Genomic DNA, 24,353 nt, shown 5'->3' with positions numbered 1-24,353 from the left:
CAGGGTGGCAGCTGACATATAGATCGTCAGACACGTAATGAGGTGCTGGGTAGGTCTTGACAACGATCTGCCCGGCCTTGAGATGGCCATACTCCCCTGTATCCATCCTACCTCTGCCAGATCCTAAGTGGCTGCCCAGTCGGGGAAAGGGCATTTCCCAGCATGCTTTCTTAGCCCCTCTCACCCAAGCGAAGAAAGCAGTCAACAAGCTGACCTGAGCTTTGCTTTTAAACTAGAATTTATTGGTATACAAAATCAGTTCCAGAGATAAAGTGGCACGTCTTTGCGGCTTCTATTGCACCAAGTGTTGAGGATTAAAAACACAAAAACATTTGGTTCTTAAAACAGTGCAGATAGCCAAGTACAGTACTTCAGAAAATAAAGAGTAAATGATTCAGATGAACGCACGCTGTGGAGAGAGACGGCCTGAGGGAAATGGGCTCGAGACACCAGGAAATGGTGATTCCTCACCACTACGCTCTAGAGCTAAGGCAGACTTGCTGAGTCTAAGGGTCATGATCCCATGGAGACCTCAGACACCTCTAGACTGAAGCCAGAACAAGCATAGTGCAATTAGGAAAAGGGAGAAGGCAGACACACTGGCCCTCTTCCTGGGGGGACGGGCACACACTCCATCCATCCATCCATCCATCCCTATGACCAGGAAAGGAGCGGGGTGCTGAGTGCTGGGTGCTGAGTGCTGGGTGCTGAGCCTGACTCCAGGCTCGTCTCCCTTCCCTGAGCTTAGTGCTAGTAAGGGATGCTGGGAGGGAGGCCCGCCATGGAAAAAAACGAGCCCCCAAGAACAGGAAGACAAGAGGAGCCCCACCTCAGCGGGGCTCAGGTTTCAACAGAGAGCTCTGTCAGAGAGCTGAAGAACTTCAGTGACTGCCCTGGTGCTGAAACAGGGGCCTGCAGGATGCTCATGTGCAGCTCAGAGCCAGACCCAAAGGTTCCTCCTATGCTCAGGACGCAGCAAAAGGAGCCCTGGCCCGCAGGTATGCCCCGCTTACCGTAAACTCACTGTGCAAGTGTGCAACTGTATGCAGGGACAGCATCCTCCGCAAGGCTACCAGCCTTCTCCAGTAACCGTGAGGAGAGTCACCATTTCAACTGACTTACTGAACTGAGACTCTAGAGAGAACAGACTGAATGAACTGTCAGAACTTGACCTGGGACAGAGCTCTCTGAGCCCAGCCTCAAAGTGCAGGGAGTCACATGCACATTGCGCTCCCACTTACAACAAAGGGACACTGGCTGCCTCTCTCCCTCCCTCCCTCCCTCCCTCCCCTCAGAAGAAACCACCAACTGGGCCCAGCAGTCAACTGTTAGAACCTCAGCACACACAAGGATGGTGGTGGAACAGCGGACGGACGTGTAAGGACGTGGGGAACGTTCCTGTCAAAGTGCCTCTTGGGGCCAGGCGTGGTAGCCCATGCACAACTCTGATCCCAGCGCTCACAAGAGGTAGAGGCAGGTGGATCTCTTGAGTTTAAGGATAGCCTGGTCTATAGAGCTAGTTCCAGGACAGACAGAGCTACACAGAGAAACCCGTCCCGGGAAACAACAACAACAACGGTGCCTCTGGGTCTGCTCGGGACAGGACAGCACTGTGTGAGCACTCCCCAACCTGAGAGAGACAACTGAAGCCCTGCCCCTGACCTGGGCCTAGAGGTAAGAAGCTGATGCTGGGGCTGGAGACGGGTCCAGGAGGGCCACGAAGGCCATGGCTCTGGGAGGTGCCTCCTGGCTTTGCTCACACCCTCTGCCTGGGGATTCGGGTTTCCTCTACCCAGCTGGATGCCCGAGCTGATCGTTTCAGAGGTAAAATAAGGGCACTCTATGTTATCCTGGTAAAACCCAGGCAGACAGTAATTCCTCGGAACGTGAGAGACTGAGGGGGAGGGGGCTCACTCTGGGCCGCAGTGCACAGCCCAAGTCCACCTGACACCACCTGGTAACCTGAGCCACTGCCTCCAGCCCTGCCACCGAAGGACATATTGCTCTGTTCCCCAGGGAAGTGGGCACTGTGCCAGAGCTACAGGAAGGTTCCCCACTGATCCCCACCCCAGGTGCCCTGCCAGGTCAGCCCTCTTCACTTTCACAGTCACGATATGGTCCGAGGTGTTCTCAGAGCTTATGGAAGAAACCACATGCAAGCTGATACACCCCAAAGCTGCTTCTTGCTACCACAGTCCCTGGCCACACTTCACTCCAAGGTAGATGTTCTTGTTGCAAACTGAAGGAAGCTCTGTATCCCCGGCGCTACCTCCTGGTGGGCTGGGCTATCTACAAGTCTAGCCTGTGCTAACTCATCTCCCTACAATACAAACGTGCTGCCATCAATTTTTTAACTTTAACCTTAAATTATTCTTAAAACCTAGCAAACCTCCCTACACAGTATTAAGGCCTGTGAGCTGCCACGAAGCACCATGGCTTTTCTTTGTGGTCACCTTGTGAGCTACCATGACATTCTCGGGTAGCAGCCGGGACACAGCCAGGAGGCTGACAGGTTCCCTTCCCAGGACAGCTTCTCTGAGACTGGAGGAACAGTGCCAACCATCATTGTCCCAAAGCTCAACGCACTGGGCCTCACCTTGGCTGCCAATGAGGTAACTGTCAGGTACCCACTAATGTGGTGATGTAACAGACCACCCTCTACCTTTCCCTCTGAGAGACTGAGGTAGTGGAACCCACATTCTGAGCCTGAGCTGGGGGCAGGGACCCCATTTCCAATAATCAGCACACTAAATCAACCAACTGAAACTGGAAAGCTGGACGGTGACAAGACAAACTTGTTTTGAAGAAAGTGCTACTGTGTTCCAGAGAGCAGAGGCTACTGCCAGTAACCCAGAACTAAATGCAAATTTGTAAAGAGAGGCGCTCTTTGATGACTCTGATACCCAGGAGACCCAAGGCAGCTTCCTCTGCCAGGCACACAGCACAGCAGCTCGGAGAAGGCACCACTCGGGCTGCTGAGAGCTGCCCACAGCTTGGATTTTAAAGTGCTGGGGACGGAACCCAGGCTTCCCACACTCTAGACAAGCACTCCACCAGCAAGCGCTACCCCAGGCCTGCCACTGCGGACTTCCAATCCTGAGGTTTTGGTAAACAACCCTGACCTTTCAGCGAGGACCTGGCGTTCTGCCGTCAGGCAGTGCAAAACTGGGAGCAGAGAGCTTTCATTCAGACCCTGCCCGGGTGACCCCAGGGATCACTGGCTCCCATCCCTCAGAGCACAGTGGCCACCACCCTCCCTTACTTGTTGGGACTGACCATGCCATCTACAAATCTGCACAGCATTGCAATGTCCTGTACTGTAAGCAGGAACAACGCAGTGTCCTGGGGGAGTCCAGGAGACTTTGGATGTTCCAAACACAGAGTTCCAAAGCTGAACAAACGACAATCAGAGGCCATCCTTACCCTGAAGAAGCTAACAGCCTGCTGATCAGTCGACGGGCCTCCCCGAGACCTGCCCAGACAGCGGTGTCTGCATCCGGATGCTTTTGTAATTTCTGTTTTGCCTTTAGTGAGAAGAAATCATTTTATCTTTTGACCCAGTATACAGGACTAGTCCAAATACTAGATTCCCGGAGGGCACTGACTTAGTCGTGGTTGTTCACACGACACATGACAGTTTAATGTCCACATAACCTAGTCTGTGGAATGGCACCTCCGGCGGGGCAGGTCCTCTCAGGCCCTCAACCCTGCCATCTAGCTTAGCCACAGGCAGCCTCATCAGCCACTGCTATACTTTCCCCAGTACTGAAATTCCAAATAAGGTTTAACTTAAAACAAACCTGTTTATAAGATTCCCCCCACCTCATATGTGGGGAGTGAAACAGGACCTTTCACCTTAATCCTAGCTAGCCTGGAACTCAGTACATGGCCCAGGCTGGCCTCAAACTTGCAACAATCCTGCCTCTGCGTCAGTGCTGGGGTTACAGGCTTGGCTTATAGCCAGCATGTCAAGCTATGTTATGGGACTTCATTCCGTTTTCATGTTAAGAAAGTTTACAACCTGTAAGATCAAACAACCAGTCATTTCTCTGTAGGCGCCTGAGTCTAGCATAGCAAAAAGAAAAATACAGTTACTTAAAATTCAAGCATAGAACCCTTACTCCTGTAGACTGCTGTCTTTAGATTGTTCCAAGGAAAACCCAAGAGCCCCAGCTCCCCCTGCACAGCTATAGACCCAGCCTGTATTTCTGAGCTCAGAGATGAGCCATAGCAATGCCACCCCTTCTCCTCACTGTCCCAAAGTCCCCTGCACTGTGCAGCTCCCGGCAAACCCAGGGAGGGGCATCCACACTCTCTGAAAGGAACCAGAGACAGGAGGAAGGAGATGGCCTTGGCCTCCCTGGCTGCTAGGAGCTACTGGTCCTGTCCTACCACTGCAGTGTCCGAGTGACCCCGTATCAGAAGCAATCAAACCCCAACACACTCCTGAGCTGAGAAACCAAGACGCTCATCCTGCTTGGAAATGAGAGAGAAACAGAGGGCATTGTCACTGAAGGTCTCTAATGATTGTGCTGAGCGACTTCAAGAATCGGTACAAGGAACCCACCCCATGCATCCAGGAAGAGCCTAGACCCACCACACTCTGACCCGCAGGGCACACAAAGCCCCCGCCCTGTGACCGGCCTATGGCCCCGCTCTGTGACCAGCCTATGGCTCAGTGTTTTGTTTGAGTTCTAGGAGGTGAATGGTGTCACCACACCGTCACACAACAAAACAGCTTGAAGGACACTGGCTCCTGTGGGCTCCTGTGTGGGCGCTGACAGTTGTCTCATCCTCGGAGGAGGTGTGGCTGGGAAGCCTTGTCTGCAGTGTAGGTACATCCTTCACCTCTCGGGCCCGAGAGTCAGATGTTCAGAGCAGCGAAGGTCTTCACCAAGGTGACCTGCGTGTTCACGTCTGCCTCGCTTCTGCCCGTGTCCCTGCTGCCGTTTCTGTTCTCCAGGGCTTTGAGGCGGTGCCTCTCCTCCTGACGTTTCTTCTTCTCCAGCCGCTGTTGTTCCCGCCGCTGCTTGTTCGTGACCTAGAACAGACAGGAGCCGCATGGGTCTCTGCTGCTGCAGGACTCGAGCCCAAGAGACCAGAATTTCTTCTGTTCCTGTTCAAATACACTTGGAAATTTATGTCCCCTTCCTGAAGCATCAAATACAAATCCTCTTTATAAACCAATCTAACCCTGACCCACAAATTCAGTGTCCCTAGTCCAGCAGCTGGCGGACTTTGCAGGGGCCTGGAGACATTCTCCATCATTTAAGACTCCAGATAACTGCAGTAAGATCGCAGAAAGCATCATTGTTTTCTGCACATGGAACCATAGGTGGCAGTCTAGCTCAGAACATCTGCCTTTAAGGTGAGTTTTAACCAGGAGACTACTGGCTTAGTGGGCCCTTGCTGGAGCTGGGGCAGGGATGCAGGTTACCAAGAGCCTCACTCACTAGAGAGACATACCCTGCATTTCACACATTTCACCTGGGGCTTCATGCTAGAAAATACTGCAAAGCACAAAGACTTTACACACAGAAGCCATTTACTACAGACAATCCAAAGACCCTGTGCCTCTCGACATTAACACCAGACGGAAGAGGCAGCCGTGCGTCCGTACAGAGAGGGATAGATACATCCTCCTACTGCGACTGAGGGACAAGCAAGGTCTTCTTTCTGCGTCTCAGGGCCTGTCCCCAGATGCTCTGCAAGAACTACCTCCATACATTTAAAAAACTTCCCACCCCAGCACAGACTCCCTGCGTGCCCTGCCTCCCCGCCCTGCCCCTCCCCACCCCTCCCTGCCGCACCTTTGGGAGCTGGCTCTTGTGTGCTTTGCTCTCTTCAGCAGGGCTGGCCCGAGCCTCACTGGTCTCCATCCTGCCTTCATTTCTGCCCTGATTTCCAGAGAGTCTACAGCCGCTGCCTGCCTCCTCACGTGAAGGGCCCCGCTGCTTCACTCTGTCACCAGGCTCACGGTTCTCCTCCGCATCTTCCAAAGAAAGGCATTCCGTTAAAACCAAGAACCCAACAGTTACTTACATAAAGCAAAACTGCAATTAAATGACTCCAAGGTTATCAGGTCCCCAGATCCCTGTCATTTTCAAAGCCAGGTTCCTTGAGAGGGAATTTGACTGTTACATCAATGGTCAGGAAGGTTGCACGGAAAGCCCTGGCTGGCTGCAAGGCTCACAGCCAACTTTCTACATGCAGGGTTTGTTTCCTTAGATAAACTTTTTACAGATAATTTTTAGGGGTAAAGTATCCATTTGTATCCCAAATCTAGAAACAAAATATGACCTCCCCCTACACTGTCCCCTCCAGTGGCTGCTAAGATGTAAATGCAGACACTGGGCAGTGAATATGACCTCCCCCTACACTGTCCCCTACGGTTGCTGCTAAGATGTAGATGCATAGACACTGGGCAGTGCTGCTTGTTGTGCTGACTGGTAGGTGGTGCTCACAGCCTTGAAGGGGGCGGATGGACAGAGTGGACACTACAGCGAGCAGGAGAATTGTGAACAGCATCTTGAGGGAGCAGCAGGGTAAACCTTGCAGCTCATTCACAGGTCTCAGTCACAGCCTTACCGTTTCCTGTCCCCTGGTTCACCTGAAGCAGGGCAGTTATTGCAGACTTAATGTTGTAATTTTCAGCTTCCAGGTTCTGGACTATTAAATTAAAATCCTATCAAAGAAACAGAGAAACACTTAAGACTATGGCTGGTGTGGTACTCCGGCGCTCTGCCCCATCAGCCGACACACGTGAACACAGAGAAGCGGTTCCAAGCCCTCATCCACCAAGAACATCAAGTTCAAACAAGGCAGCAGCCACGACAGTGCATTAATAAATAAACCGTCTTTATAAAACTAGACCTGTACTAGGGCAAGTCCCTCTCAGAAAAGACAAAGCCCACCCCTCAGGACCTTGAACATTAATGGCTGACATGCAGCAAACAAGGGAATGAGCTAACAGCGCTCCGGTCTCTCGGGCTCTGGCAGGCTGGCTCTGCATGGCAGTATCTGAGCATGGGTACTAACCGTGCATCCAGTTGCACTGCCAACTTTGTGGACAGCATCTTCCACGTTATCTCTCAAGCCGTCTTTAACGTCCACCCCTTTTGTCTTCATCTTCTCTTTTTTATTTGCTCCGTCTTGATGAAGCATCTGGAACTAAATGAAAGAAACAACATAGGAACCATTGCTCCAGCAAATCCCACTCAACTCTCCAACCCAGGAAGACTCCGACTCCCGAACCATCCAAATACAGGAGGAAGACTGCAGGTCGGAGAGAGCCCAGGGGCAAGATTCACCCACACCCTGAGAGTCCAGCACAGCCCTGAGGACAGAAGCTGGGAGAAGCCACTCAGCCACAGCAGCAGCAAGGCACCTGAGCTCGCTGGGCTGCAGTGCTAGAGCAGACAGCAAGTCTGGCAGCACACATATGTTTCTGTTTGCTATGTACAAAGGATAGTTCCCTATTTCACACCTGTTGAGCTTCTCAACTTATAATGCTCGCCTTGAGAACACATGGACCCAGCTCTCATCCGGCTGCCATGTTCTCTGATGATCAGCACGCTCTGGGCACAGGGCATTGCTAACTTGAGGCACCTGTGAGGCACGCCACACTCACCCATCCAAAGGCTTACGTACTACAGTGCAGTTCACTCAAGGCACAAAGGCCTCTATGACAGAACCCAAGTCAGAACTCTAAAACCACCCCTCCCTACCCTTTGACTACACAGTCACCATCTCCTTTTGCCGCCCATCAATAAATGGGCACAGACATTGCTGTACTTTGCACTAAAAGTCTAAGTGGAGCCTAGCTGTGGGAAATATATCCCCGACAGTCTCGACACACAGCAGCCTACACTCTGAGCATCCATCCTCACGGCCCAGGAAGTTAGCCACATGTGAGATACAGACCAGTAGAAAAGTTATCTTCAGTGGCGTCCCACTAGAGAAAAGCTAAGGGTCTCCCAGCCACAGAGCAGTGATCAACCACTGCCGCCCTCGGGATGCCGCCTCCACTGCAGTTAGAGGCAAGCACAGCACAGTGAGGGTTTACTGCCATCAGCACCAAGCGATGGACATTCAATCTTATCAACTGATGCACACAAAACAACAGAAGTTTTGGAATATCGGGAGGCAGAGGCAGGTGGATTTCTGAGTTCGAGGCCAGCCTGGTCTACAATGTGAGTTCTAGGACAGCCAGGGCTACACAGAGAAACCCTGTCTCGAAAAAACAAAACAAAAACAAAAAAGAAGTTTTGGGATAAATAGGGGAAAAGAAACCACTACTTAGACAAGATAATTCTGTGCTCTCCAAAACAACCACAAGCCACCATGAAAGACCAAAGCAACTGCAGCACAAGTACAAAAACTGCAGACGCGCTGCGTGTTTGGTAAGAAGCTAGTAGCCAGAATCTATAAAGGGTGTTTAAAGCTAACAACAAAATGACAGCCCAACTTCTTTTTTTAAAAATGACAAAGAAACCCGTGAATCCCTCCTATAAATAGCCAATCAGATGAGAGCTCCCAGCTGTTCCTGCTGCCAAGCCTTTGCTCGGCCATCAGGGACTCTGGCCCTCAAAAGCCTTAAGCGCCTTGGTCGTGGTGTTCTATCACAGCAACAGAAACGTAAGTAGGGAAGTGTGACAGACCCACACAGCAGAATACCATTAGAAGAACTGTTACGTGCTACAGCACGGCTGAATCTCAAAAACACCATGCTAAGTGAAAAAGGCCAGAGTGCAAAGGTCAACTCCACAATCCCATTCATGGGTAAAAAAAGACCGCTTCGGTGCTGTGAGGCTTCCTCTGAGGATGGTGAGGGTTTGGAACCACGAGAAGACACAGTCAAGGACCTTAGGGTGTCCAACTGCAGCGGATGCTGTGTATGAAGGGATTCAATCCATGGTAGGTGGATTTTATGTCAATGCTTGAGAGAGAATTCTATAGAACCTCTGGCTGAGTCAAAAGGTGTCAACTGAACAACGGCCAGCTGGGAAACACGAACAGGAAAAGGCACAGGAGAGGCAGAAGCAGGAGGCTCGGAAGCTCCTATCCTCAGCTACATACACAATTCAAGGTTACCTTGGGCTATGTCATACATGAAACTGCCTCAAAAGCAAAAACAAAAGGCAGGAGGCCGAACGTGAGGCGCACTGACTGTTCTTGCAGAAGACCTAGGCTCAGGTCTCAGCACCCACAACCATATGTAACTCATGTTCCAGGGAATCCAATGCCGTCTTTGGCTTCCGAGAGAACCAGACAGGTACCTGGTGCAGACGTATACTTAGGCACAACACCCACTTCCACAGATTGAAAACCAACACAAAGGATGCGGTGAGGAGCTGGAGAGGCGGCTGAGCAGGTCCCAGCATGCACCCCGGGTGCTCACAACCACCTGTCAGCTCCAGCTCCAGCAGGTCTGACACCCCGACGCCTCGGGTGCCTTCATTCTCACACACATGCCCTCAGACAGATCCACATGTACACATAACTGAAGACAAAAATACATCTTTAAAGGAAAAGATTCCAATTTTTTTTTTAAAAAAGCAAGCCATTTTTAAAAAGCAAAACAGGAAATCATAAAAAAAATTAGTAAGTGAAAAATTGTACTATATTTTACAACAGACTTCCATTAATTAAAACAGTCAACACACAGAGGCCAGAGGAGCAGAACCACGCAGCTAAAAGGAGACACAAACACATATGGGACAGAGTGCGTGCAGCCAGCACGGGTCAGAACCCAGGAAGGAAGCGCACAGGGCAGAGACAGTCTAGCCACACGGCGGCGAGGCAAGCAGAGGGCTGAAAGCTGACACCAGCACCTCACATCTGCTCACATCCCATAAATAAACGGGTCTGGTGTAAGGATCCACATCTGTAATATCTCCACTTCGCACATCCAAAACAGGGGGCAGGAGGATCTCAGCAAACTCCAAGTCAGCGTAGGGCTATCCAGGGAGACCTTGCCTCAGAAAACTAAAAGTTAAAACTAAGGAAAAATAAAAATAAAAACATAGCTATTGGATCAGGCCTGGTGCATGCCTTTAGTCCAGCACTCGGGAGGCCGAGGCGAGCAGATCTCTGAACTGGAGGCCAGCCAGAGCTACGCTGTAAGCTCCAGAAAAGCCAGGGCTAAGCAGAGAAAACAAAAATGTAATTATAAAAGTATTAAACCAACTGTGGGCTCGCTCTCTAACCTCAGAGCGGGAAAGGCCATTCTAGCTATGACCCCAAGCCCTAGAAACACAAACATAACAGACTAGGAACTACCTGTAATTCTCACAGAAGCATATTTCCCTAATGTACAAAGTTCCTAAAAGCATTAGGCAAAAAGACAAAAATGAACAGAAAAAGAAGAGATACAGCTCACAAGAAAAGGAAGGATGCAGTAGGTCTTAGAAGGTGCAGACTGAGCAATGACAAAATGCTCGCAAAACCCACATAGAGAGGGGCTGGAGAGCTGGCCCAGCAGCCGAGTGCGCATGGGCTGCTCTTGCACAAGACCAGATCTTGTTTCCCAGCGCCCGCACAGCAGCTCACAGCAACCTCCTCGTCTGAACTCTAGGGCATGCATACGTGTGATACCTGAGTCATCCATATGTATGGTACCTGCACTGCTTTAGCAATCGATCGATCGGATCGCCAGCTCCCTGAGAGGCAGCGACAACAGCGGGCTACTGGGACTTAGCTGAGGACACAGCTCTGCCCCTGTCTCCTGCAGGCCTGAAAGCAGGAGGAGCTGGGCTTCACTCACGTCAGTTAGGAGATGAGCCGGCGCTTCCGAGTTGTCATTGATCCTCCGGACGCTGTCATAGTGTTCACCGTAGCGGTAGGCGATGTGGAGCTCCCTCGCGCTGCCTTTGTCCGTGCCTCGAATCTGCGACACAGAGAAGAGCTACAAGGTGGGCCTGTGCAAGGTGGGCCTGTGGGGAGTCTGGGACCTGCAGGGCCTACACAGACAGACACAACCCTGGCTAGGACCCGCCAGTCTCTGAGCTCTCGTCCTCCCAGGCTTGTAGGCTTACAGGAGCCTAGGTAACATTTGCCAATATGCAAATGAATCCATTTGGAAGTGAATCAAATGCCAGAGACAGGCCTGCAGTTAAGTCCTAAAATTAAGTGCCTCCCTCTGGAGTGCACAGGCTCCTTCCAATGGGAAGACCCAGAAACAGACCCAGATTTGCTGAGCCTAAAGCTCAAACAGTTTGAGATTATCCTTGAAAAAAAGGAGCAAAATGTCAAGTATAAAGTTTATAGACCCTCTTGAAGACCTTCAAATGGAACCATGCAAATGGGCCTGACGGGGCTCCTTAGCTATAAACAAACTCCTCTTCCTTTTCTGTCAGTCACAATGAGACTTACAAGCAGCAACAATCTTAAAATCTGCCACTCACACCAGTTCCCAGACAAAATTCTACAGAGTAAAACCATACTAGTACACCACATAGACCTGCACACTGGCCACCAAGTGTCACATCCCAACCACATCCTGGGACTCCTTAAAATCATGCACAAACATACAAAACTAGGTGCTGGTCGGGGTAAATCCCCCCAAAACGCCCATGTCACAGAAATGAAAATAATTCCGACTGCCTTCCAGTAACTGTGCTATTAAAACTCCAACACATGCGCTCTTCTTGTTTTCACTGCAAGTCCCAGGTGACAAGTCCACGGGACCACCCAAACCCCACACAGACCCGAGAAAGCGTCTGTAGAGCGTCTAGGTCTGATAGACAGTGGTCTGGATGGACATTCCACACAGTGGCAGCGCTGCTGCCCCACAAAAGGAACACTGGGGAAATGTTCTACTCTGTCTTCATAGAACACGGTTCCTAAACGTTACTACCTGTGCTAACAACATCCGTATATTATAAATACAAACCAACTAGAATAGTCAGCAAGATTGCTAGGAGCCTCATTCACCAGCTGTTCCTAACAGGTCTGCTACTTGCTACACTACACATGGACACTGCGCACAAGAGGGCAGGCCGATAGACAATGGAGGTCTCTGTATCCATGCCAAGTCGGAGCCAAGCCATCATTAATGCAAGAGCTGTGACCGCATCACCAAGCAGGGCGCGACCCAATGGAAACAAATGTTTTAACTGTATCGTTTCATTGTTTTCCAAGTCATAAACCAGAACACTACAGAAAGATTTGGAAAAAAGTAAGGATTAGGGCAATAAAGAAATGTAATGGGGGGTGGGGATGGGGGAGGGTGGAGAGATGGCTCAGAGGTTAAGAGCACTGACTGCTCTTCCAGAGGTCCTGAGTTCAATTCCCAGCAACCACATGGTGGCTCACAACCATTTGTAATGGGATCCAATGCCCTCTTCTGGTAGACAGCGACAGTGTACTCAGATAGATAAAATAAATCGGTTTCGGAAAAAAAAAAGTAAGGGTTATCTTTAGGGAAAGCAGAAGATGGCTGCCCTAGTAGGTGCATGGCTTCTCTTAGCAGGCTCCTCACACTATACACTCTGGTGCCCTGACAACCCTGCTAACAGCGTAAACTATTAACAAACAGAAACTGCAGGAGCAGCCGTGTGTGTTCTGGGCCAGTAGGTCACTCTTAAGAGCACCCACTGAAAATCGTCCTCTCTCCCACTTGACACCTGGCAACTCTGGCCAAGGCTCAGGTCCTGTTTCCCTCCCGCTCGCTTGCTCGATGCATCCCTGAAGTAGATGTTCTCACCAGCATCCACTTCACTCTGTCCTTTGTAAGGCTGTTAAAAGGACATTGTGCCAGATACAAAAGGCTGACGACTTCCATTTATGTGACACAAACGCACACCTATATGGAAGGAAATCAAACAGAGGCTCCCAGAGGTTGGAAGACATGGGAGGGTGGTGATCCCACAGGGCAGAGTGGGGCTAGTCCATACGCTGACGGTGGCATTACTGAACTGAACGTCGGAACATACAAGTAGAAACTGGAAAAGGGTGATTTCTGGTATGTGTAACTGATATTTCTAACAGAAAAGGGGACAGGCCACGACTAAGGGAATCTGTAAGCAGTGCATGTAGGCAGCACACCTTTAATATAGTAATGCATGCAGGGGTGTGGGTGGGTGGGTGTGGTGAGGGAATCTGTGGACATGTGTTTAAAATGCACTGTAAAAACACTGTGATATGCACTTTCCAGTCATATGTCCAAGTTTGGGTGGGGGGAAGGGGGAGGCAGGCAGATCCTCACTAAAAATGTTCCCAGTCAGTGTGACCCTGGTGACCTTACTCACCTGCAGGGTTTTTCTGAATTTCCCAGTTTTTCTTCACTTAAAACATTTTAACTTTCTAAATAAGACAAAGTTCAAAATTGTGACACAGAGTGGCTGGACAGTGAAAGTGTCCAGGAGCTAAGCCACAAAGTGACAGGAACCTCTGAATTCTGGGAGAATGAATCAGGGAGTGGGGTGCGCCACCGGTGGGGACCTTTGATTGTCCATGATCTGGAACGTCTGGCTTCATGACTGACAGGCGAGGTTATGCACAGAGGAGGAGAGGGAGGTGAATGGACACATACTCCACAATGGAGGGGTGTGTGGCTTAGCTGTCTCATCCTGGAGCAAACACTTGCTCTAAAGTATTTATTGTAGAAAAAAGCGAACAAAGAATAAAAAGCAGCATTCTGCTGGTCAGAGAACACTTCTCAGTCATTACTGCGAGTGTAGTCATTATTATCAAGGATTTTATGGCGCCTCTCTACTCCTAAAACGCACACACATCAAACCACAGGGGAACGGACATACATCAAAGCTACAGTGTGTATTCATATACTAAGATAGTTCAATAGAATTATCTGAGGTATTTCTACATTAGGTTTGTCCCCAAATTACCCACGTAGCTGACTGTTGAGTAATGAATGTCTCTAACGTCGTAAACTACTTCCCACTCACACTCCAGACTCCACGTGCACCCAGCACAGGGGTAGCTCTAAGTCCCTGGAGATCCCATCTTCAGGCTCCCGGTCCAAGCTATTTTCTGGAGGTCAGGCTCACAGGTGAAGCCCGTCATCTAAAGGACATCCCCAGGGCTAGCGTACGGGAACATTCCTAAACAGGTGACCTACCTGCCACAAAGGGGCATTAAGCTGATGGATCACCACATTCAATTGATGGTTTCTTGCAAAGGCTACAATTGCATCATTGCCAGCAAAAGTACCAGGCTTTGCCAAACTGGCCACTGCATGGAAACAGGAAAGAAAAATGAAGTCTTTATGATGGAAAGAGCAAACACAAACATGGTGGGTATGTACGCAGCTGCAAGCAGTGAGAAGCAAGAACACACATCTGCCAAGGCCACTGCCAAGGTCAGTCTAGGCACTTGGAGGTGACGGACACGCAGGGGTGCTTTGTCATCAGTGCTGGGTCTGCTGATTAACCCCTTCGGTGAGTGCTGCGTGCCTCCCCTCTGCCCAGCTGTACAAAAGACATGGCGCAAACAACAGACAGGAACAGCAGTAGTGGATGCTGCATGCGCGGGTCAAGCAGTGTTTTAGATTTCTCAGAAATCATCACTTTTAACCTTTGCGGCAAGGCTCTGGAAAGATTATCAGACTGGCCCTGAGAAAGAGGAGCAAGCTGAGGTGAGGGCAGCTAAAACTAGCCCAAGGCCACAGAGCCTGACTTGATGAGTGAGCTCTGGAGAGTGGCTACTCTGTCACTCTGCCCAGATCACAATCAGAATACCATGGACAATCCTGATAAATGCGTGCTTCAGGAAAGGGCTGGTCTGGACTTTACCCCAGGCTCCCACAAAGTAACCTCCAATCCTTTGGAATTTCTAAAGAAGAAAGATGAGTGAGTCACTTTTGCACAGACAGGCCCTCGGCTACAGTTGCTAAGAGACTACATGGCAGCCATGTGCTACAACCAACCAACCAACCAAGTCTGGACGCTCAAGTTGCAATAAGCAACTTCCAGCTGACAACACTGCCCTATGCAGTAACACAGAAATGCCAAGAGCAAAAACTTCCCAAGGACAAAGCAGCGCTGTGCCTGGAGCCTTCTGAGGCTGGCCTGAGCCTTCCCCTTAGTTAACTTCGCTCTGTTAGGAAAGCTCCTGTCAGTGTGGGGCAATTTGAAACCTGCAGGTGGTGTCAGAATTTGCAGAGCTGTGCTATGCTCATATCCTCGATCCATGTCAGAAACACACACATGCACATGCGTCATGTGTGTGTGTGTGTGTGTGTGTGTGCGCGCGCGCAGGGGGAGGAAGATGACATGTGACAGATGAACAGCCAGGATGCTCTAAGGCCAAGTAGGAGTTAAAAGGAGCAGTGGATGACATTCCAAACAGAACCAGAGCTACTGTGACCTGCGCTGTCAGGCAGGAACCTGGGCTGCAGAGGTACGGGAGAAAAGCAATGGTGAGAATAAGAGAGGAGAAGGATTAGAGATCACAGGTCAGGAAGGGCTGGAGCACAGGTTCAGCCCTCAGATCACTAGGAGCCACACAGATTTTGGAAGAAAACAAACTTACATCACGACTCTGACTGATCACAGGGCCACAGGCCAGGCCCACTGCACTGAGGGAACCTGGTAGCTGTATGCTACGGCAAACACGGTGCCCGGAACAGCCTGGAGGAGGAAGGAGCTTACTGCATTGTTATACCTCTACATCAACCTGATTACTGAAGGACCCCGGAAGCAGGGTCAGGAAAGATGATTGCTCGCTCATTGTAAGCCTATGCTTAGCCAGCTCTCTTCAGCAGCTCAGGACCACCAGCCTAGGGATGGTGCTACCCACAGTGGGCTGGGCCCTCCTACACCAATTAGCAATCAAGACAATCCCCAACAGACATGTCCACAGGCCAATTTGATCTAGGCAAATCCTCAACTGAGGTAAGAAGGAGCCTCCATTCCCAGGTGACCCTATGTTACGTCAAGTAACAATAAAAACTACTGAGCCCAGCTGGTAAGTGGAGGAACCTGCTGAGGAAAATGGCCAAGACCCACAGACCGCGCAGGTGGGAGGAGATGGGAGACAAGGTGTTAAGGACGCCTAGAGTTCTGATCTGGGTATCCGTACAGATGGGGAGAGATGCTGCCGACTCTACAGAGCCACAGTACATAGAGCCAAGTGCACAGGTCACCAGGTCCTCACCAGTTAACTGAGACACCTGCTTACTGGTCCAGCAAATGCTACAGGGATGCCTCCAAATGCCAGGTACGGCTGCATCGGAACAAAGGCGCTACAGTTGTCCCTGAGAAACTGAGTACAGCATGGCAGACAGACAGAAAAGCTGGCCCTGTGTAGGGAGAGAAAGGCAGTGGGCCTGGCATTCAACACTCTTCATTTCTGCTCCTAAGCCGTTTGTCACCTGTTTGATGCTCACGCTTTTATGAACCAGTGTTCAGCCATGCAGTGACATCACAAGAAAATACCTTTCCCCTGCACAGCTAGAGTGACGACATCACACTGCAGCTGAAGCCTTGAGCTCCCTGTTCTGAGGCACGGATACACCCCCACCCCAGAAGGCCTGCCCTAAGAATGTCCAAGTGGAATTCAGATCAAGTTTCATACGAAGTAATACTGTCAGCTCTCTTTTTAAAAAATTTTTTATTTATTTTTTCCAGCCAGACCGGCTTCAGCCTCCTGAGTGCTAGGACAAGTGTGCACTTGCACACACAGTAACATGATTCATTTTAAACAGCACAAAGCTCCAAAATCAATTAATCAATCAATCAATCAATCTCTTCCCCCACCCCACCCCCCCCCCCCACACCTGTAAAATGCTAGCTCTGAAACTGCCTGCTTGAACAGCAATCCCAGGAAGAGGGCCACCAGAGCTCAGGGGCAGGTGCACTCAACCCACCCAGAGGTCCATGTGCCCGTTCCCAGTGAGGACCAGGAAGGGCACTGGGTCACTAACTGTGTCCACAGTGTCCCCAGACATACACCTCCCTCTGTCCTCCATGCATAGAGCTAAATTCCCTGGTTTTCTTGCCTGAGTAAAATAAACTGACCACATCACTGTTGGAACTGCCAATTTGGAGAGCCTCCTTACCTGCCTCCCCTCCTCACCTGCCTCCCCTCCTCACCAGCCTCCCCTCCTCACCTGCCTCTCCTCCGAGACTAGCCCCCTTCCATTCTCCATGTGGCCCTACACTGTCATCAGGACAGAGACTACACTGCCTGGCCCTGGTAAGACACAGTTGTAAACCGAGTGGTGGAGATGTGGTGGTGGGTTGGGGATGCAACTCAGTTGGGAGAACGCTTGCTCAGCATGCAAGAGGGTGTGAGTCCCATCCCAGGCACCCCATAAACTGGGTGCAGTGGCATGGGTAACATCTGGGAAGGTCAAAAGGTCAGGCTACAAACACCCAAACCAAAAGATAAATGGTAGCTATAACCTAACCTTGTCAGTACCTGGGGTAATAGAGCCTTAGTAATTATTGCTCAAAACTAACATTTGAAGTTCATATAGATATATATTTGATAGATTTTTGCCTAATTAAGTTGCAACTAATTAGAATCATTAAAATGAAAACCAATGACTTGCTTCAAAAAGGGGCGGGGGAAGGGTTGTGTTTAGGTTTTTGGGATGTTAATGTTAACGTGGGCTCGCTGATTTCTTTTTTTCTAGGTATAAATACATGATTATTTTTAAAAAACTATCGAAAACAATTAAACGTATCTATAGTCCCATCATCCTCGGACAGCTAACTTATTAAGTATTTAATTTTGTTACCTAATTTAATCTTTACAAAAAAAAAATCCTTTCAGGTGTTTTATTATCTCCTTTTTATAAAATTTTAAAAATCAAGAAAAACTCCATAAACTGCTAGCATCTCTGCACACCTCCCCCTCCCCCTCCCCGCGTGGCCTGCCTAAAGAGTAGCCTCTGTGTATGCACAGCTTACCGCCCACCCCACTGGCAAGAGGTGGAAAGTCTGGTCTGCTATCATCACCTCCTTTCTCTTCTGTCTGGGAGGTGGTGGTGCTGTGTGAGGATCAAGCAGTCTCTGGCTGGGCCACACCCCTAACCATCTCTTGATTGGAGGAGACGTACATCTAAATCTATGGATTCCCAGCTATACAACTTGGGCTTATCACAGAATATGCAAGGAGAGTGTTGGGTAAAAGAATGGCATAATTTACATAAGCAAACCCTGGCCGTGGGTGAGGGTGGATTACCCTCACCTGGTGCTGGTGGGCGAATTACCCAGCCTGACTCCCGAGGGTCCCAGGGTCCCATGGGGAACCTACCGTGCTTCTCAAAGGGAACGTCGTCTTCCACGAAGGGCTCAAAGTCCTCCCGCTGCCTTATCATGTAGTCCACGGTCTCCTGGCGGTGTTTGAGATGGTTCCGAGAGTGGCCCTCCAACTGGTCGCCCAGAGCCCTGAACAGGCAATTGCTGTCAAAACAAAGATGCTGGATAAGATCTTTCAGAAACGGACCGAGTTCGTCTAACACGCCTGGCTGTGCTTGTGCCCAGGGGAGCAGCCACCTTGGCTCTTCAGTGCAGATGCTGAGGGGAGCACTCTAGGGCAGACCTCAACCTTACCTAACCCACCTGAGAGGCAGCAAGTAAGGTCTCTCGTCCCTGTTTATCAGGTCAAATCAATAGGTATTCCGTTTCTCAGGGCCTCCGCTGGTTCAGTGGTGGAGTTGATAACCAGCGCCTCAGCTCAGAGCACAGCCTTCAAAAACCACTTCAGGCCCAAGGCCTTAAACTCCCAAAATGATGTCACACCTACCGATACCTTTCTGAACCTCACTAAATCTACCCAGCTAGGACGTAGGACATCACCCATTGAGTACTTAAGCGACAAGAACCAGCAGAAGTCTGCACCTGCCCGAGCTCTAATGAGAGGGGAGGAAGAAATACCTGAACATGCCGGGAAACGACACAGCCCCAAGCTCACTCACCTTGTCACCAGAGAACAACAACGCCACTGTCCATGATGCAAACCTGGGCAAGCTGGCTCTAGCCATGGCTCTCCCAAACATTAAGGCAATGTTCCATTAAAGGTAATTACTAGCTAGACTTACCCTGTGTGCAAGTAACACTTGTCATCTGCCAGCCTTTACTCGAAGCCACCAAAGTCAAAAAAAAACCCTGCAATAAAATAACGTGTTTTTCTGATGGAATTATAAGGCAGCGACAGAGGAAACATAACAAGCACTACAGTGCCCTGGGTTCCCTTAGGAAGCCCTGAACACACACTGCAGATGGCACCAAGCTAGCATCTCATGGCCCTCGGGGCCTCCCAGAGATCCGGCTGTTCCCGCGTCATGATCTCCCCACCGCAGGGCAGCGGGGCTGCTCAGCGGCCACACTACGGACACCTGGGTCTGTCTGTGTCTGTGTCGGGAGCAATGTCCTGCTCACTGTCAATCCTTGGGAACATCCTCGTCCTATGGGCACCAGATAGCAGGACCACCTCCCTCCTCACCAGCTGTGACAACCAACAACGTCTCCAGGCAGTCCAATAGTCCCCCAGGAGGCAAAACCATCCCTGCTTGAGAACCACTGCACTTTAGGGATACACAGCTGTAAGGTCCTGCATTAGAGTTCAGAAAAACAAGCAAGTACAGAACGCTTCAAGGAGTCACCTACTACTTCAAGGAGCCACCTACTACAGCAAGTCCCCATCTTAGGCCATCCAAGCTGTAACTAGGCCAAAACACAAACAGTAGAAACTAGTAACTATTTTTTATATTAGCAACATCACTATATCTTAACCGGATATTACTCAACAAATTTTAACACATAAAATAATCCGTTAGTCGGGCAGTGCTGGCTCACGCCTTTAATCCCAACACTCAGGAGGCAGTGACAGGCGATCTGAGTTCGAGGCCAGCCTGCTCTACAGAGTGCGTTCCAGGACAGCCAGGGCTACACAGAGAAACCCTGTCTCAAAGAAAAGAAAGATCTGTGACCCTTCCAAACCTGCAATGACAGACGGAAATATGACAGTGCCACATTAGACCAGCAAAGCCAGCCCAGGAGATGTCACCCCAGCCAAGGTTTGTACACATCAGGAGGCTGGCATGGAGCCATCAAACACTGACAAACAACAGACTGGGAAGTAGCTAGCCTCTGCCCCTCACTTCCCAGTGCTCCTACCCTGATTATACTGTGCTCCCATTAAACTGCAGCACTCGGAGCTATTAGACACGCATGCTCTGGCCTCCCGCCCCGCACTCATCCCACAGAGGCAAACTCCTCTTGTTCCTTTGTGAACTGCTCCAGCATGGCTTCTTGTGAGAGGCACCTTGCACATGGAAGTCGCTGGCCCTGCTGGCTGAGGAAGGCAAGGTCTTCCTTGGCACTTCAAGGCATGTCAGCCACTTCCTCAAAATAGCGCCACCGTGGTCCCTTATGAAGATCATACCAACCTGCTTCCCCCCCGATCTGCTCCCCAAGTACAGCCCAGAGGTATTAAAGCCTGGAGACCCCTTTAGGGTATCCGTAAGCTCAGAACAAAGGCCTCTATCTTCTTCACCCTCACTCTCTCATCCGTAGTTCTCAAGAGCCTGACATCTTACTGTGCATGATGGCGCAGTGCTCTTGATCCCAGCACAGAGGCAAGTTGATCTCTAAGTTTGAACTGGTCTACATAGTAGTGAGTTCCAGGAAAGCCAGAGCTACATAAAGATCTCCTGCCTGTATATGTGTGTGTGTGTGTGTGTGTGTGTGTGTGTGTGTGTGTGTATCGCTACTATCTCAATGCAGGATGGCTAATGGGTTCCTGTCTTTAAATTATGAATATGGTAAATATTGAGCTGTGGCTCATACAGTGCATATGTGTGCTTATTCCACAGCATTTTTCAGAATACAAAAGGGCCCCCAAACCAAGCTATAAGTGACCTACTGCCACATGCCTCCCTCCTGGGAAACTACTGTATCTTTCCATAGTTTGCATTTCCCCAGCCTATTTCTTTGACACAGAGAAACCCTGCTCAGTATGACAGATACAATCTAGCCATTTGCAGAATGCCCACACCTTGGGCCACAGCATTCAACTTTGATGCTTTTTGTTTTTCAAGACCAGGTTTCTGTGTGTCACAACCCTGGCTCCATTGGTAAGCCTGGCTGGTCTCAAACTCAGAGATCTGCTGCCTCTGCCTCCCAGTGCTGGGATTAAAGACCCACACCACCTCGCCCAGCTTCACTTGATGGTTTGATGTCTACCGCAGTTTGTACTTCTACTGGAGCTAGGTGGCCTCCCTTAACAGTTTTTAATCCCTGAAAAACAAAGTGCTGAATGCCTCCTATGACCCAGGAATTGTTCGAAGCGGTAGCTGAATGCAATTAACCACCCTTAACAGTTTTTAATCCCTGAAAAACAAAGTGCTGAATGCCTCCTATGACCCAGGAATTGTTCGAAGTGGTAGCTGAATGCAATTAACTCTAATTGCAACTTAAGCAAAATACCTATCCAATTTGCCTGAAGCTCTGAATGCAGGAGATACAAATGGGGTTAGTTTATTGAGTCTTGATCAATAAAATTCAGCGTAGTGTATCAAATGAAGAAAATACTTTATGTAGGGGGACAGAGGCACACATCTTTAATCCCAGCAGATGGCTATGAGTTTAAGGGCAACCTGGTCTACACAGGGGATTCCAGGCCAGCCCTAAGACTACATAGCGAGACTTTCTCAAGGGGGAAAAATTGGTTTGGTTTTGTTGGGTTTTGTTTTTTGAAACCCTGTCACCCTATAGCCCAGGCAAATCCCCCAGCTTCAGTGCCTTTGTAGACTCCTTAGCTGTTATTCCACTCTTCCATGGCTCAACCTGACCATTCCTAGAGAAGAACACACTAACAGTGCCTCTTGCAACAGCACACCTAGCAGGCAGGCTCCCTCGGACCTGCTAACCCGTTCCTCTCCCCGTCTCTTTATTCTTTTCCTTCTCTCTCCCCACGTTCCTGGACCCACGTCCCCGTTCCATTAAGTTGCTTCCCCTCGCCTTCCTCCGTTCTGTTTCCAGCTGCTACTCTTGTATCCGACTCCCAGAAGCAGCTGGCCCGGGACTCTCATGCCTTTTACTTAGGGAACCCAAAACGTGGGAAGCAAGCACTGGGGAAACTACCTTCAGCTCTCCGCCCTCGATACCCCAGTGCAGAAGTGGGCGAGGACACCCAGGAGGGCCAGCATGACACCGAGCGGGACCTAGGTCCTTTCCCATTCGGCTTCATGACAGCTGCACCTCGAGGTCACCTCTCAGACCCGCTCGGACCCACGGGGGACCCTGCCGCAGCGTCCCACCAAGCCTGGCCCTTGCTTCCCCCTCTGCGACCAGCCCTGCGCATCCCCAGCGCCGCTTCCCGCACTCCCGGCCCGCCTCACCCGTCCCCCGGCACCTCCCGCAGCTTCAGCCCTAGGGCCTGCAGTTGGTTGGCGAAGCTCACAAACTCTTCCTCGCAGCCGCTGCCGCCAGGCTCGGGCCGGTTCCGCCGCTCCTTGGCCAGCGCCCGGCGCGCCGCCCGCTCATCCCGCTTGCGCTCTGCCTCGGCTCTGCGACCGCCGCTGCCCGGCCGGCTCTTCGCCGCTTGCTTTCGGGACATGGCTGCGGCGGTACACGGCTTCGCCGCGGAAGGAGCCGGAGCCGGAGCCGCAGAGCCCGGGGCCGCAGCCTCAGCCGGCCACCGGGCGGAGCGGCGCAGGGGGACGACGCCTGGCGACAGCGGCGTGGCCACTGCGCCGGCGTGGTCGCCTGGCAGCCAGGTCACGTGCGGTAACTCCGCCCCTGGGGCGGGGCCAGCAGGCGCCATAGAGAAAGATGGGAAGACTAGAGAAGCACCTGTCTTCTTGGTTCTTTTCTGCCCCCTCGTGGTGGGTAGTGCTCAGTGAGGCGCAGTGGGACCAGACAGATCAAGGATGGCTGAGGATGTCAGAAGAGAGGCAAGAGCAAAAAAATGCGGAAAAAGAAGGAAAGGGTGGCCGGGCGTGGTGGCGCACGCCTTTAATCCCAGCACTTGGGAGGCAGAGGCAGGCGAATTTCTGAGTTCGAGGCCAGCCTGGTCTACAGAGTGAGTTCCAGGACAAGGAAGGGGTGATGAGGGAATATGCTTGTCTAGAATGCGCTAATCCGAAATCGATTACAAACGCCTGAGTGCGTGCACAGACCCTTTAAAAACTCAGCCTACAGTAGCTAGGGAAATAGCTCAGTCCATATAAGTGCCATATAAGTGCTTGCTCCATATGCCAGGTTCGACCTGAGTTCGGATCTCCATCACTCACTTTAAGTAGGGTAGGCATGTCAGAGAGCCCCTGTGATCCCATCCCTGAGGAAGAGGAGACAGCCCACTGCACTCACTGCCAGGAAGTTTAGCCAATCAGTGAGCTACAAGTTGGCTTACACTTCCAGATCAGCATCCATCCTTGGAGGCCATCAGGACAGGAACTCAAGCAGGGCTGAAACCCGGAGGCAGGAGCTGATACAGAGGCCATGGAGAGCGCTGCTTACTGGCTTGCTTCCCCTGACTTGCTCAGTGTTTTGTTTTATAAAACGGCAGTATATTGTGGCGGCGGGAGAACCTCAGTGGGCCCATTCCTCTGAGGACTCACCACCATGCGACAGGCCTAGAACAAAAGGAAGTTTATCGAGGGAAGGGAAGGGAAGGGAAGGGAACCTGGAAAAGGGGTAGAGGCGGAGAAAGAAGGGGGACAGAGAAGGACAGAAAGAGAAGAGAGAGAGAGGAACAGACGTAGGGTCCAGCCAGGGATATGAGAGAGATAGATTATGGTTAACAGTGGTCTTCGAACCTGGCAGGGAGAAACGCAAGCTGTTGCTAGGTAACTGTTGGGCGGAGCCTAAAGGAATTGACAACATGCAACCTGCTTTCTTATAGAGCCCAGGACTACATGCTTAGGGATGGCACTACCCATAATGGGCTGGGCCCTCCCCCATTGATCACTAATTAAGAAAAGCTCTACAGCCAGATCTCATGGTGGCACTTCCTCAACTGAGGAAGCCAAATAGGCCATTTCCTCCCCAACTTCCTTTTCGGTCCAATAAAACCCTAACTAAGACGTCCTGTGACAAGAAATGAGATAGACCGTGAACTCATTGTGCCTATGGTTACCCACACAAAATATCAAGTCAAGATGGTGATGGAGATGCCTGTGAGCGAGGGACGGAGTAGTTGAGAGTGTATAAAATCAAATGCATTTTTTTACATGGTTGAAATTGTCAAAGGGGAGGTGTGGGGCTGGAGAGGTGGCTCAGTGGCTAAGAGCCCTGTGATTCTTACAGAGGATCTGGATTCAGTTCCCAGGAGCTAAGGTGCTTCATGGCCATCTGTAATCCAGTTCCAGGGGAGCTGGGAGCTGCTCCTCTCTTCTGATCTCCACAAGCTCTGCATACACATGGTATACCCCACACACA

The 24,353-nt window shown here is 50.7% G+C and overlaps 1 protein-coding gene across 4 annotated transcripts; it reads right to left on the bottom strand.

Annotated features, from left to right (window-relative positions):
• Positions 1–220: 220 nt before the first annotated feature.
• On the bottom strand, positions 221–22,655 carry Otud3 (OTU deubiquitinase 3). Of its 4 annotated transcripts, none has more exons than XM_021160811.3 (8): positions 22,313–22,655; positions 18,223–18,371; positions 14,081–14,193; positions 10,766–10,888; positions 7,039–7,170; positions 6,589–6,685; positions 5,811–5,992; positions 221–5,041 (listed from the first exon to the last, which is right to left on the bottom strand). In XM_021160811.3, exons 1-8 carry the CDS (start codon positions 22,528–22,530, stop codon positions 4,865–4,867), a joined length of 1,191 nt encoding a protein of 396 aa, XP_021016470.1. In that variant the 5' UTR covers positions 22,531–22,655; the 3' UTR covers positions 221–4,864. The 4 variants fall into 4 exon arrangements, with proteins under 4 accessions (XP_021016470.1, XP_085694893.1, XP_085694894.1 ...); XM_085838767.1 differs by having other exon boundaries at positions 22,327–22,442; XM_085838768.1 differs by lacking the exon at positions 22,313–22,655 and adding an exon at positions 19,010–19,269.
• Positions 22,656–24,353: the final 1,698 nt, after the last annotated feature.

This window comes from Mus caroli, unplaced genomic scaffold, assembly GCF_978045245.1.
Source record: "Mus caroli unplaced genomic scaffold, Mus_caroli_1 scaffold_6, whole genome shotgun sequence".
Taxonomy (NCBI): domain Eukaryota; kingdom Metazoa; phylum Chordata; class Mammalia; order Rodentia; family Muridae; genus Mus; species Mus caroli.
This window is presented reverse-complemented; position numbering and strand designations above follow the sequence as displayed.

What these genes read in the sequence shown, in the direction of transcription:
- Otud3 (XM_021160811.3), bottom strand. Translation starts at nt 22,530, where the DNA reads ATGTCCCGAAAGCAAGCGGCGAAGAGCCGGCCGGGCAGCGGCGGTCGC. An exon ending in CGGGAGGTGCCGGGGGACGG is followed by an intron (nt 18,372 to 22,312) that starts GTGAGGCGGGCC and finishes TTGTTTTGACAG; the next exon opens with CAATTGCCTGTTCAGGGCTC. An exon ending in GAACCAGGGGACAGGAAACG is followed by an intron (nt 5,993 to 6,588) that starts GTAAGGCTGTGA and finishes TTTCTTTGGAAG; the next exon opens with ATGCGGAGGAGAACCGTGAG.